The 14,294-nt window shown below is 40.9% G+C and overlaps 1 protein-coding gene across 7 annotated transcripts in view; it reads left to right on the top strand.

The window, feature by feature from the left end:
- Positions 1-834: 834 nt before the first annotated feature.
- The window catches only part of MAP3K15 (mitogen-activated protein kinase kinase kinase 15), an 83,126-nt gene continuing 69,666 nt past the window's right edge, over positions 835-14,294 (top strand). For 3 of the 7 annotated variants that reach the window (XM_071749370.1, XM_071749360.1, XM_071749352.1), the window contains exon 1: positions 1,042-1,349. In XM_071749370.1, coding sequence (XP_071605471.1) covers positions 1,188-1,349 — 162 coding nt within the window. In that variant the 5' untranslated portion in view covers positions 1,042-1,187. Of the gene's footprint in view, positions 1,350-14,294 lie in introns of all 7 variants that reach the window. The other 4 variants (XM_071749336.1, XM_071749328.1, XM_071749346.1 and 1 more) reach the window with 3 other exon arrangements.

The following is a 14,294-nucleotide window of genomic DNA, read 5'->3' as shown; positions in this document are numbered from 1 at the left end:
AGCCTGCCCTTCACTTTCTCTTGCTGCATAAATCAGCAACTCGCTTAACAGCAGTGCCAAAGCTGAGGCCACCCCTGTCATTTTAGCTAGTAAGAAAAATGTCTTAGGGGCAGGGTGCTCAAAATGTTCTTATGAAGATGCCAGGATTTGCCAGAGAGTTTCTAGGAGCGAATTTTACCATGATTATGGGAAATTTTATAGAATAGAGAAGGAATGGAAGTATGAACCGTTATCCAGACTTCTGATACAGTTTGGCGTCTAAGCAGCAACAGAGCCAGTGGGGTGAAAGCTATTGGCAGAGAGAGCCGGGGGAAGAGAAAGCAGAGGCTTTCCTTAAGTGGGGCTGGCTCTAAAGAAGAGACCCCCGGGTTAGGAGGGGCCCGCGGGGCGGCCGTTAAACGGCTCCCAACGGGTCCTCAACGGCCGCGCGCGTGGGGCGTGGAGACGGGAAGGGCCCCTGAGGGCAGCCCGGGCCGCGGAGTCCCCGCTGCAGCCCGCTCGCCTTCCCTTAACCCCGGTAACCCTCAGAGGAGCCCGAGCGGCGCGCACGGTGCCGCTGCGTAAAATAACTACATCATCCCCGTTAATAACAGTAGAGGGGCGGGGAAGGGGAGTAATAAACAAGGTGTGGACTCCCCGACGGTGTTACCTCCCCTTCAGTACCGCTTTGGTCGTCGAGAGAAACGGGGAGTTTGTCCCGACAAGGAACGGCACGACGGACTCCCCGGCTGTGCTGCCGCGGGGGAGCCGGGCTCGGCAGCACAGCCGCTCCCCCGAGCTGTCCCGCCTGCGGAGGGGGGCGCTGAGCTCCTGCCACGCCGGCCACCTTCACTCCCTCCACTTCGCCCCCGTGCCCGCCCGCCGGGGAGCGGTGCCGCCCAGCCGCCAAAGCGAGGGGAGAAGGGCGGTCGGAAGGAGGGAACCTGCTCACCCTGCCCAACTGTTTGCGATGGGGCGCGGCCCCGCCTGAGCACCTGCCGGCGGCCACCGGCTCCTCTCAACTTTCGACGCCGCCATGGAGAGCCCCGTGGGCGGCAGCGCGACGGCTGAGCCGACGCACCCCTGCGCGGAGCCGGAGCTGCCGGCTGCCGTCCCGGCTGAGGCGGTGGCGTGCGGTGGGGAGGTGGCAGCGGAGGTCGGCGCGGCAGCCCCGCGGCAGCGTTGCCTGCGGGTCGTGTACGTGCTGAATGACCCGCCCAAGGGGGGAGCCGGGGCGCGGAGCCCCGAGGCTGGGGCGCGACAGTGCCTGCTGCGGGCCTGCGAAGCCGAGGGGGCCCAGCTCGGCACTGTCAACTTCGGGGAGCTGGACTTCGGAGAGACGGCTGTGCTGGACGCCTTCTACGACGCGGGTGAGCGGGCTAGGCTCTGGCGAGACCGCAGAGCAGGGGCGCGGGCTCGTCCCTGCACGGTGCCGCCTTCCCGGGTTGTGTGGAGTCACGGCCGGCCGAGCTTCGGTAAAGGTGGTGTCAGAGAGACCAAAGAAGAGGGGGATTGGGGTAAATGTGAGACTGTGAGGGGAGTCTAGAGAAGGGGTGTGGAGAGAGGAGAGCAGCTGTGGGGGGAACCTCGTGTGAAGGGAGCAAGAGCTCAGTCGTTAGGAGCATTCTGCCCATGGAGGTGGAGGGGTGACAAAAAATTCAGTACACCAGATCTTTTGGTCACTAGGATGTGTTGCAGGACTGTGGATCCTGTGGTGCCAGTCGAGGAGTAGCAAAACGCTTGCCAGTGTGTTTTTGCTAAGAACCCTCTTCCAGCTCACAGCCTGATGGGGAGCTTCTAGTGAGATGTAGCATGAAGACAGGCCAGCCAGAAGCCTCTGCTCTGGCTTGGCCAGGTGCTTCATGTTAACTACCCTAACTCCACACCTGGACAGCGAAATTGGTTTCTATGCTGCCAGTAACAGCGTAATCCAGGATTGCTCTGAATGAATGAGTGTAGAAGCACAGCCTGAGGCAGATGACTTGTGAGTGTTGCCCACCCTGTCCATGCTTCAGCTTGTGACTCCTGTCTGATGGTTCAAAAGAAAGCTGCTCTCCCTTCTGCTCTCAAAAAAACACACGGCTGGTGGGGCAGTATGGCATAGAATTGCGAGTGTTTTAAGCAAGTAGAGAAAGCCCCTGATGCATATAGGCATCAGTAAAACGGATAATCAAAGTATGTGGATATGTTTCAGACATGCAGATGTCATTTTTGCCATTTCCTTTTTGCCATTTGTCAACCTTGTTAACATGCTGCCTCTCTCTCTCTTTTTTTTTCTTTTTTTTTTTCAGTTTTCATTTTATACACAACAATTTGTCATTTTTCCCTGAAAACTTTTGTTATGCCCTTCTTGTTTCCTTGCTGTGTTGTTTATTGGTAGGTTCTCCCCCCTCAAGGTTTTGAATACACATCAATCTGAATGTGATAATTGAATCTGATAATTGTTTATATACATGCAAAATTCTGCTACCCTGCCATTTTTTAAACCTTTGAAAAATCAGTCATTTCTATATTTTATAGATACAATTAGGTGTTGCCATATTCATTCCTTGAGACTGTTGACATCTAATCAAGTCTTATTGAACAGCAACGCTAATTCTTAATAACTCTGAGTATAAGCAATCCTATGGGTCATGATGAAATTTCTGTGATAGGAAATGACTATGTATTTACTTTTAAAAAAATTTAAAAATTTAAAAAAAAATTTTAAAATAATGTATTACTGCCTGTGTAAGATACCAAGAAGATGTTTCTCATTCTGAAGATACATATTGTGATGCATACTTATTCCCTGTACACCATGGGAAGAACTTTGAGAACCAGTTCTTCTTGCTCTGTTACGAGAGCAGGAGTTCCTTAAAAAGATGTTTGCCTGTAGCCACCCCTTGGTTTACCAGTGGTAACCCTAACCAGTAAGTATCTACAACTGCTTAAAGGCTGAGCAGTGAGGTCCATCTCGTTGTGAATAGTAATTTGGAGTTCTTTCTTAAAAGTGCTAGCTATTATCCCTTTTTCCCCACTTTCCTTGAAATTGTAGCCATTTACTCAAAGTTGTAATACACTGCCCGCCCCAAGCAAGCTTATCTGTCTCAGGCACTATGAACCTGTAATATAGTGAATCTTGGAATTGGTACCTTTGGTAACAAAGCCAGTAAACTTTAAGGACATTGTGCAAAGAAAAAATATCAATGGGAACCTCTTTTTCCTGTCTGTCTGAGGCAGATTTTGCTGGTAGACAATTTTTCATTAAGCCACTGAATGCTGCAACCCCCCCCTATGTTCCATAAGAAGAGTATTATGTCTCTTTTCTTCTTGATTGTACTCATTACTGACTTCCCATCATTTGAAATCGTCTCATGAATGGAAGTGTGACGTATTCCTGAAGTTATTTATTGCAGACAGCAGGTAATGCAGAGTGACCATGATCTTAAGAAATCACTAAACTCTCTTAGAGCCTTTGCTAAAGGGGAACTGTAGCACTTGCGAGAGCAAAATTAAAGCAAATTGTGGAGTAAGGGCTTGATAACAGAAAGATGCGATCTCTTTGCTCAGCTGTGCTAGAAACAAGCTGTCAACAAAGTAATTTATGTTATGCAATAGTGGATAAAGCTATCTGCCTAATAGAGAAGCAGCAAGTATACTTGCACACATTGTATGCAAGAAAGATGCAATATTTTTAGGCTGAAAATCACAGATACCGAGAATTACGAAGCTCTTTTTCACAAATTAAAAGCAGTTTTACACAGTAACAGTGAGCCTGGGAGCTGAGGATTTTTTTAAATTCTTAAAAACAATGCCCTGTAGAAAACCAATCTACTGTAATGCATTCATAAATAGTTTAAGGGACATGGTGAAAAGGTAAGCATGGTGTGGCTAGTGATCTTATAGACAGTGATTCAGCCTCTTTGTGCTCTCATTTTAGATTCTGAGGATCTTTCTATTCTGGAGGTACTAAGAAAGCACACATTAATCACTAGTTCAAGCTAATGTGCTTCCAGCTCAGCTACACTAGTTACCATGCTGTACATGCTTGTCTTGCTGACTCTGCTATGGGGATTGTGATCTCTGACAGGAAGATGAGAATGACAGCTGACTGTAATAACTTCTTAATGAACTTCAAATCTTCCTGCTGCAATTTAACTTTGCCCCTGGGTGTGACAGTGAACAGTGGGGAAGGGTATAAGGGTTTGTGCTCCCATGCTTACCTCACAAAGCAGGGGTTGCTATTTTTCTGAGGAATAATTATTTTTTTGTCTTTCCTTCCCCCTTCAACTGACTTAATGGTTAGGGGTGTATTTACTTGCACAGAATGCTGAAATGTGAGGACAAGCAAATTGGACATCTTCAGAACTGGCAGGTGGTGACTGAGAGGCTAAGGCTACCTAGATTGGATATTGGGCTGCCGTAATATAATAGCAGAGGGATTAGGTCCTATGTGTTATCTCTGCATGATGCTGCATGTCTAGACTGACTACAGGTGTCTCCAGCAAAGCTCTGCATTGTGCTATCAAACTAAATATTCTGCTAACAAGATCCTGTAATAGGATCACAATCCTTTTATCTCCGAGTGAATGAGGTGAGTTTTAAATGGCAGTAACAAGCCTGATGCAATCCATCAAGAGCTGTATTTTGCTCTGATGGTAGTAGCTGTGATCAGTTTCCAACATGCAGTCTTTCTGCAGAATTGCTTATTTGTGTTCAGAGATTTGCATGCTTTCACTCAGCAGTAAAGAACATTGTTTTCTCTCTGTCACCCATGAAAAAAATTGTATCAAGTCTGTTATTTTTCTGCGTGAAACTTGAAAAGCTTCTCTTGGATTCAACTTGCATATGTTCTATGAAATATCTCTAACGTCAGTTGAAAAAACTTATGAACATTCAAATAAGTAATCATATGTTAGTTACACAAATAAGTGAGTTATGTGGAATTCATTAACTTTCCTCTAATATATTGTCATGGGCCAAATGCAAGATCAGGACTTCATTCAGAGAATGATGATGATGTTAAAAAACAGAAACACATCTTGATTATCTAATGGAGAGAGATTCCATTTTATTTTCCTTTTTGAAACATTTCTTTTTGGTTGTGATAGATCACATAGAAAGAAATACCTATAATAATTCCAAGCTAGGATGAATTCTACCTTTTAATGAATATTTGACTGGATTTACTTGCATCTCTAAAAATCTGGTGCTAGCCATGCAAATTTTGACTTCCTTCATTGTTCCAAGGTGAGGTTCTGTACGTGTGCCTGCACTGTCAATCTGTAGTGACTCAGAAACTCGTAATTGTTTCTCTAAGGATTAGGGTGACTTTTTTTTTTTTTACTTTTTAAAAAATATTTACTAATATGGGTTAATCACATTGCTTTAATTTCCATCCTCCTATAAAACAGTTTATGATAAATGTTGTGGGGTAGCTCATTTAATTTTCTGCAGTCGTGCCCTGCTTTTATCAGTGCAATCATACATTGCTTTTTTAATAGTCAAACTTGAACAAATATGTTGTTGTGCTCTGTAGTTAAAAAGTATCTAATGTTCCTGGTTTTCAGACTGAGAAGCTTGAGGTAAAGCTCTTCTGGTGTGTAAGGTGTTGGTGTAGAACTCAGGTGAGAACTCCAGACTTTTTGGCTTCCTCTATATTCTACAATAATACATGACTGATATGAAGCAGTCAGGATAGGTGTAGGTCCTTTTTTTAGTAGGATCTCAGCATGGTTTGCCACTTGCAGGTAAAACTGGTGAGCAGAGAGGCTCTGTTTGCCCTGCGCTTCAGCATGGTTGGGAATCTCTATATCCTCAGGCTGCCTCTGAACAGCAATGCGGCTGCATGAGGCTGAGCCAAGGCAGGGAGTGCAGCTGTTGCTTTATCCTGCTCCTTGGCACAGACTTGCTATAAACAGCATAGCTCCAGTCTCTGCTGAGGTCAGTGTGATTCAGCTGGCAGCTGAGGGGCCTCATGTCCCACAGTATTTCACCTAGACTGTCTTTGTTCTCTCAGGAGTGCTGCAAGAATCTTCATCTTTTCCTGGAGTGTTGGGTGATTGTAGAGGCATGCCAGGAGCAGAAGCTACCTCGTTGTAGTCTGCAAGAAGAGACCCAAAGCTGGGACATTAATTCTGACAATTAAAAGTATTGGATGGCTGTGTCATGATAAACTGTGCTTGCTTTTTTTGTGTCTTTCCTAATATTCAACCTGACAGCATGGTAGCACTGAAACTTTCCTTTGGTAAAATTTCTGAGCATTTTAACTTTGGTTTAACTTTAAGCTGTTTTGCCTTGGAACTCAAAGCCTAATGGGATTCACAACTGTAGAAAAATATACCCCAGCTTTTATTCTGTTGAATGTACATGATCCCAGCCTTAGTAAGCATGATCTGCCATTGACTGAAGCGGGCTGAAGGCACCAATCCAAAACACTGATGACACCATTAAGACCATGCCCCTAGATTTCTGCTGATCTGGGATGGCATAACTAAATTCAGTATTAAGGGAAGTACTCTGTTTACCATTGCTGAACTTCTGCACATATAGTTGTGTCTACTCTATTATATGCTGCCTTTATGCTTAAATTACGTTTAAAAATTCTTCAACATATCTTTTAAGGAAGAAACAAAGGATAGTTGGAAATAAAGTCATCTTGAGGTTCTTTTCAGCCCTGTTGCACTCAGCATAATCTTTTTTGTTTCATTTTGTATCAAAGCATGGAAGGAAATGTCAAGACTCTCTGGTGCTTATGCTTTTGGATTGTTTTTTTTTTTGTTCAGGAAAACATACCTTAGTGCACTGAACTGTACATAGCTCACTGATGGTCACTGGCCTCAACAATTTGTGAAAATGTGTCACATAGTATCTAAAGCTTTTGAAGTCTAAGCCCAAAATACATTAGTTCTGGAAAAGAACAAGCAAACTCCCTTGTAAATCAGCAATGATAATGAGCTAAGATTTTTCAGTCGCCTACTGGTGTCAGCAGTGCTTTCCATGAATTGTGGTACTCTGTTGCCTCCAAGCCTGCAGAAAACGGAGTTGTAGATTCATGAAACCGATTGTGGGGAAAATAATGGGAGTCACTTTGTTTACACTTGTTATAGTGACTTGTGACTTGATTGCTGTCCCCTCTCCTTCCCCTCTTTAAATATGTTATAAATATTTAGTAGCTAGCTCAGACAGAAAAAATTGTCTGCCTTAACACTCACAGAAAGGCTGCAGGTTTTGTGTAATGAAGGAAAATATCTGCCTGTAATGATTTCACTTGGGTGCAACAAGCTGCATTATCCCTCCTGTTGCTGCCTTTCACTCACAGCAGCTGGAGAAATAAAATATTTTAAAAAATATTTATTTATTAAAAAAATATTTAATCAGGTTTTTGTTTTGTGTATGTGTGTGATTTGTTTTTTTAAATACCACTAATTTGTCTGTGTATTTAGGGGAGAGATTTGTTCTTAGATTTACCTTTGCTCTGAGAGTGGCATGATTAAACTGGAGATGGGAACTGGAAAATTACAACAGTACAAGGCTGTATTCTGCCTGTATGCTGCTTCTAACAGTGCCAGATCATTGATATCTGCTCCTCTAATCCTAGTTGATAATAACAATTCTCAGGAGAAAAGCTCGTGTTTGCAATGGTGTTAGTGCTTGGCAATAGGCTTCCTTACTTAGCAGAGCTTCTATGTGCACAAGCTTGTTTAACTCAGAAGCTGTCTGCTTTTATCAGCATCATTCCTGCCTTTGTGGAACTGAGTTATTTGGGGTATTTTCTTTGTAAATGGATGCTTCAGTCTTTTTAAACTGAGTGTGAGAAAGGAACATGATTCCCAAGCTCAAAGCTAGACACTGTTCCTGTTTGTACTACTCTTTGTTGTTCATACTTGCTAAGATAACTGGCTAATTATGGGTTACTATCAGGTGTCAAAAGTATCTGAATCATACTGAAATGCAGACTGAAAAGAAATTGATTTTTTTGTTCTGTTTTCATGGCAATTAAGTCTCAGAATCTACAATAAGCAAAAAGGTAAGTTTATAATAATGACAGAACAAAACTAGGTAAGTCTGCATATTGGTTTTGGAAAACCAGGAACTGTCTTGACTTCCTGGCTTGCAGTCAAGGCACAAAAGAATGCTTGATTGCTTTGGGGTTTTTATTCTTAATTTTTTACCCTTTAATGTCTCTTCATATTCCTTGTTTTGCATAATAGCAAGTAATCTATGTAACTTTATTTGTATATTGAGCAATTTTAAAGTTGAATGTTCAGAATTTAGGATCCTAAACCTAATCTTTCTTGCATACTCCCACTATGACACATTCACAAGGTAGAGATCAGCAATGCCCTGTTAATCCTTTTCTTTAAATATGACTTCAAATTTGAGTTTTCACATTATCATCCCTGAAAGAGGTGGCAGTTGCTAACCTGTCCAGTCTACTTTATTTATCTGTGGGGCCTCAGATCTAATTATGGTAGTTGCTCAACCCTCACTTTGTCTTGTGCTTCATCAAAGCTGATAAAGCTTTAAGGGAGGATGAAAAATGAATACTGTCATGTATTGAAAAGATCCTGTTCTGGAGCATAGACTGCTGTTATACTCCCTGTTATCATATTCTTTCAACAAATTCTTTGCAAAATACATGATTCAGTCTTTTTTTGCAAGCCTAATACTTAACTTCCAGCCAGTGACCAGCAGCCAAACTTTTGTTCCTAAGGAAAAAGCAGTTAAATGCCCACTTCCAAAGGCATTTGACATAATTTGATACTCTGGCTGTCTCATCGTCGTGGTGCAGTCCAGAACACAGTGAAAAAGATGGTTCTGATGGTGCAGAGGCAGCTTTGTGCCTGGCCTGGCCACAGGCAAGGACTGTGCTGTAAAGCCCAAACTCAGTCTTCTTGCTTGGGCCATAGCTTCGTGACAGTCTGCCAGAGCACTGACTTCAGATGTTCTCCAGCAGAATTCAAAGAATGTGACTGGTGGTTTTCTTTGGAAGCAAGGTAATGCAGGGAAGCATGTTCTGTCTTTTTTAATGTCTTTGAGATTGGTAATAAGATCATCATAAGAAGTATTCAGTTACCAAACAGCATCCTAGTGATGCTGGGGATTTTTTTGGGTTGGTTTTTTTTTTTTCTTTTTTGGTTGGTTGGTTGGTTGGTTTTTGTTTGTGTTTTGTTTTGTTTTTCCTGTCACAGTTAATACCATTGATGTGATGATGAGAACTTTTAATGAGGACTAGTTTATTCAAGTGAAATCAGGCAACATCAGAACTGATGGAAAGATGCTGCTGGTATATGATGAAGGTAAACAGCTCATGTGCATCAAAATACCTCAGGGCTCTGTACAGTGTTTGGATAACTTGATAACACAGATTCCCAAAACATTTTATTAGTAACTGCTTGCCAACCAATACTTCACTGCAGTAGTTAATATATTTCTTTATTCCTCATTGTATCTGGAACTGTGCTTGTAAAACCAGCACACAGACTATAGTGGTATAAAACTGTGTGTTCTCCCTGTTCCACAGCTCAGGCCTTACCAGGCTCAAGCCTTCCTTGTAGGCACAAACCTATGAGTTCTTTCAATCACTTGCAATTAGCTTTTTCTGACAGTTTAATGTTGTTAACTGTTTTTCAGAGGGACTAATACAACAAACGTAAGGGTTTTTTTCAGTGGTGATTTCTGATTTGTGAACTATACTGTACTACAGTGTGATCACGTGGACAATGCAGAGTGGTCCTAGGGATAGAGTAATCTATCTTAGTACTGTGATTTGGTACCCATCCTCTTTATAGAAAATGCAGTACACCAAATTCAGAAATCTTCAAGAGGGAAAATTCTAGTAAATTTTAGTAGAAAAAGTAATAAAAATACTCACTGCTTCTGCAATTCTTTTTTAAATTTTGATTTATTATTTTTTTTTAATTCCTCTTTGCTCTTTGCCCCATAATCTATGATCTCTCCCCAGATAAGAAGGTAAGGATGCTCCAGCTGGAGATTTTGAAGTCTGGTTGTGTCTGTGGATAAGTACAGTGCTCTTATACTGATGATTTAAACAGCAGTATAGAAACTTCAGCTATGGATTCAGCTGTGTGATAAATAGAATGTTGCAAGAAATCAGCTGCAAAACAGTATTTGTAGAGTTAAATTTACAAGGAAAACCCGATCTATCTTAGGATTTATTAAAAAAAGAGAAAAATGCACCTTTGAATATTAAACTGGGATACTGTCAGCATCCATCCTGGGATTTGTCTTGTGACAACTTTGTATCTATGCATACTTTAAGGTGAACCATGCTAAACTACATTTAATAAATGCTGAGGATCTATGTGATTCATAGTGTCTGATGAATTCCAGTTTGAAATTACTAATATTCCTCTGGTTCTGGAGAGATTTTATGATGATTAGCTTTGGGTATCTTACTTATTATAATCCTAGTTAAAATAAGGAAATCTAGAATGCATTTAATGTGATAACAGACAAGCAGTGTTCATGTTTAATATTCCCTGTCTACATGCTGGAAGTAATAATGTGTATTGTATTTATAGGATAGTTAAAGATTAAGCAGATAATGTCTGTTACTTGCTCTGAAAAGGACAGCTTCTACTGAAATTCTAGATTTTATCAATCACTACTTAGTTGCTTGAAATAGATTTTCCTCATTTTTTAATGGATGTTGCCCATTTTTGAAGTTGCAGTGTTCAGTGGTACATAAGTATTTTTTCAGTAGCAGATAGTCTTTTAGGCCAGCACATCAAGCTTAGACAGCAAAATTCAAAGCAGATTGAATCCACATCTGCCCAGCATCCAGAATATTAAATCAAGAACTCTGCATGTGAGAGTGTAAGTGTCTTGGCTCACATAGGATGCTGTGGCTTTATGTAAGCTTTGTTTTCACTGGAACTTAATAATATCACCTTTTCTCAGTTAAGAATTTGTGCATAATTTATTGTGGCTTTATATAGGTTCTAAATAACAGTCTGGGAGTCTATCAACTTAAAGAGGAAATCTGTAATCTAGTTATGAAGTGTTTGGTACCTGGGTTTGATACATACAAATTCCCAGAGTAATGATGGAGATGTCTCTTGATGTTTGTCTTTAAAAAAGTATTTGGGAAAAATAAGGGATTTGGAGTTGTAAAGTCTCATTTATCTTCATATATTATATTTTTAATTCTTAAAGAAAAGAATAAAAGCCTTATCTTAAAGCAGGCTTAGGAAATTTAGTGCACTGAAATATTTTTTTCTTTCCATTGTAGAGCTGTTTATTTTTATTATTTATCTCTTATATATGTTTGGGCGGAAGATAAAGCCTAGCATAATTTTATTTTTTCAAATGTTTTTGATATATGTTGTTGGCCACTGAGTGACCTGTTGGAGATTTGCAGATTTGGTGGATTTTTTCTGCTTTTCAGCCAAGGTTTTCAGCATTAAGTGATGGGTGACTCTCAAGTGGTTTAATTTGGGTAAAGGTCTAAAAGTTTGGAGCTTATCTAAACCTTCCAGGTCTAGAAATTGGTTTGCCTGGAGTCGGGGAGGAAGTGACAGCTTTTTTTGTTTTATTTCCTATTCTTAATTTCACTTTGGCCAGAATATCCCATTCATAATTCATTTTCATTGCTACTCTGACATAGTGTATGAAGTGAACAGGGAAAGTTAAATCAAGTTCACCTTTCTCATTTTTCCCCCCAAGCTACAGGCAAGGTTCAAATTAGGTGAGGGTTGGGGTGTTTTTCTGAACACTCTTTCAACTGGGAAGCTCAGCTCTAGTAAACAATTCAGTGGAAATATTCTCATGTGACACTTGGCGAACGTGTGAAGCACCTGTTTTAAATTCATCCCACTATTTCTTTTCATCTCTGTTGTTAAAAATGGCAGACAAATGACAGGTTTTGTAGAATTAGCAAGCTCTTTGGCTTGCAGAGAAATTTTAGGAAAGAATGTTTTTTTCTTTAATGACCTGGCATAGTGGAAAGTATGTATGATGTGAGACATCTGCTCATTATGGCTGTCTAGCATCTATGTTAAAACTTTTAATATACTAAGAGTATGTAAACATGGTAAATTATTGAAGAAGTATCTTTTTCAGATTATCTGTGGTGGGTATTTTGGTATTGTCCTGGATACATAGATTTGGAAGCCTTTTTCAGCCAGTGATAATGAATGTGGGAAAAAGTGAGCAGTGAGTGACTTCTGGCATCTTCATTCGTCTGTGGTCTGTGAAAAAGAAAAAGGGAAACAAATGTAGATTATTTAAATACTGTCTGAGAAGTTTTGAATGCTACTTCATTAGTATTCATTTGGCTATAGAGATTGAGTGAGCACACAGGAAGTGCAAATATCTGTCTTCTTTGGGGTAGGATTCAGGCACATTTATTGGTCTGGAGAAGCTTAGCTTCCGTTTTGCAGATGGAAGACTACAGATGCTGAATCAGAGACTATTTGAGTTGTAAGCCATGCTGAGGTACAATTGGATGATGGAAGGGAATAGCTTAGGTAAAATAATAGGAATTTTCTTGTCTCTAAAGGCATTCAGTTTGTTACAAACTACCTTTAAAAAGCGAGCTGTTTCACAAAGTCACTTTTTGTGTTCTAGTGGGATGTGTTGATTGTTTCCTCCTAATGTTGAAAATCAGTATCTTAACTGTATGGTCACCAAGTCCATCTGTGAAATCTCAGTTTATGTGGCTAAGTTAGCATCACGCAGCAGCTGTAGGATAGAGAGAGAGAGAAGCAGTGATGTAATTCAGTTTTATAGGCAAGCATTCAGGCTGCTCAAGCCATGGGACTGCCCTTTCTCTTCCTGTATTCTTGTCAGCCTCTGTTTGACTGCTCATCTGCAGCCACTGAGACAAGTGGGATTGGATTTGTTCACCATATACCCCATAGCTGTTTCTTCTGCAATGAGCTGTGGTATTTAAAAAAAGCTTTTTAGAATGTTTGCATGGGTCATGGAAAAGAGATAGGAGTTGCAGGCAAACATATGCATTCATCTGCCCGAGCCATGAAACTACTCAAATGGCTGATACAAGTGATGAGATCTCTGACTTAGTTTCTAACCCAGGAGCTTGAAGACTGTAATTTTACAAAGAAATGGCAGAAATATTAATGTCTTCTGGAAGTTGTGAAATGCACTGTTCATTTATTAGCAGTGTGCAGACCATGGCAAAACCCATCTGGTATGATTGGTAACTAAGGATATGTGACTTTGATTGCAGTCCCAGAGTGAGTACGTTTTTACATTCCTTTCACAAGGAAGATTGGCTGTGCAAAGAGGAGGGTACTGAGTTTTCAGTGACAGTGGCTGTGAATATTCTTTTTTTTTTCCTACTGTGGTCACTGACAACACTGTGAGTTAACTCCCTCAGAATGAGGCTATGTTGTTCCTAGAACTTCACAAGCTATAGTATGAAAGGGAAAAAAAAAAGATGAAGCCTGTTACTAGGCTTATTATGAATGTCATTGCTTTACACAGAAATTGTGATTTTTCTTTGGCTTAAAGGTAATTTTACTGACAATTTAACTTTACTATACCCTGGGCCAGGACTCACTGTTATAGTCACTGTTTCAATATAACTAAACATCAGATTTTATAAGTAGCAGAAAATACTCAGGGCTGAGATAGTAATTGCAGAAACATCTCTTAAAGAACAGTCATCCACACAGTTGTGTTATCATTTCTTGAGTGCCACAACAAAAAACTTTCTAAGCTGGGATTCATAAATGAGCTACCAGTTTTTGGAAAACTCAAGCAAGAGCTCGGTGTTTCAGAGACTCCTTTGCAAATTTTAACTGAGGGTTTGAATTGTGGCATTTCTTCCTTTTCTTTCTCCCAGACTGTGAGTACAGAATTGGTGAGAAAGAGCTGTAGTCCTTCTCTATTGGCCATAAATACGTTTGTCAGCTGTTGGGAACATTTGCGGGGAAATATCTGCTGAAATCATATAATTCTTTATTGAAGTGCCTTACTGGTTAATGAAATTCTTCAAAGCAAAGCTGTGAGGCTCCCTGGAGGGGATCCATAGCATTGAACACCTTTGATGTGATTGTCTGCGTTTGGCTTTGACTCCCTTCATAGTTATTGGAGAGAAATAGTTGTTTCTGGGCTGCTATTCATCTCATCCTAAAGCAGACTTTCAATAGATTATACAAATGGTCTACTAAAAGTGCTTCTCCACATTAACCATGAAGGGAGTGAGGACTGTTTCATCTGAGACCAAATATGTCCCATGTGACTCTGACCACCTCATTCATTGCTGAAATCTTAGCCTTGGAACAAGCAGTGTTCCATGAGACCAACGAGTACTTCCAGAATCCTGACTTGTCTGTCAAATT

The sequence above is a fragment of the Heliangelus exortis genome, chromosome 1, assembly GCF_036169615.1.
Source record: "Heliangelus exortis chromosome 1, bHelExo1.hap1, whole genome shotgun sequence".
Classification (NCBI taxonomy): Eukaryota; Metazoa; Chordata; class Aves; order Apodiformes; family Trochilidae; genus Heliangelus; species Heliangelus exortis.
The sequence above is the reverse complement of the archived record's forward strand: the minus strand, read 5'-3'. Positions and strand labels throughout refer to the sequence as shown.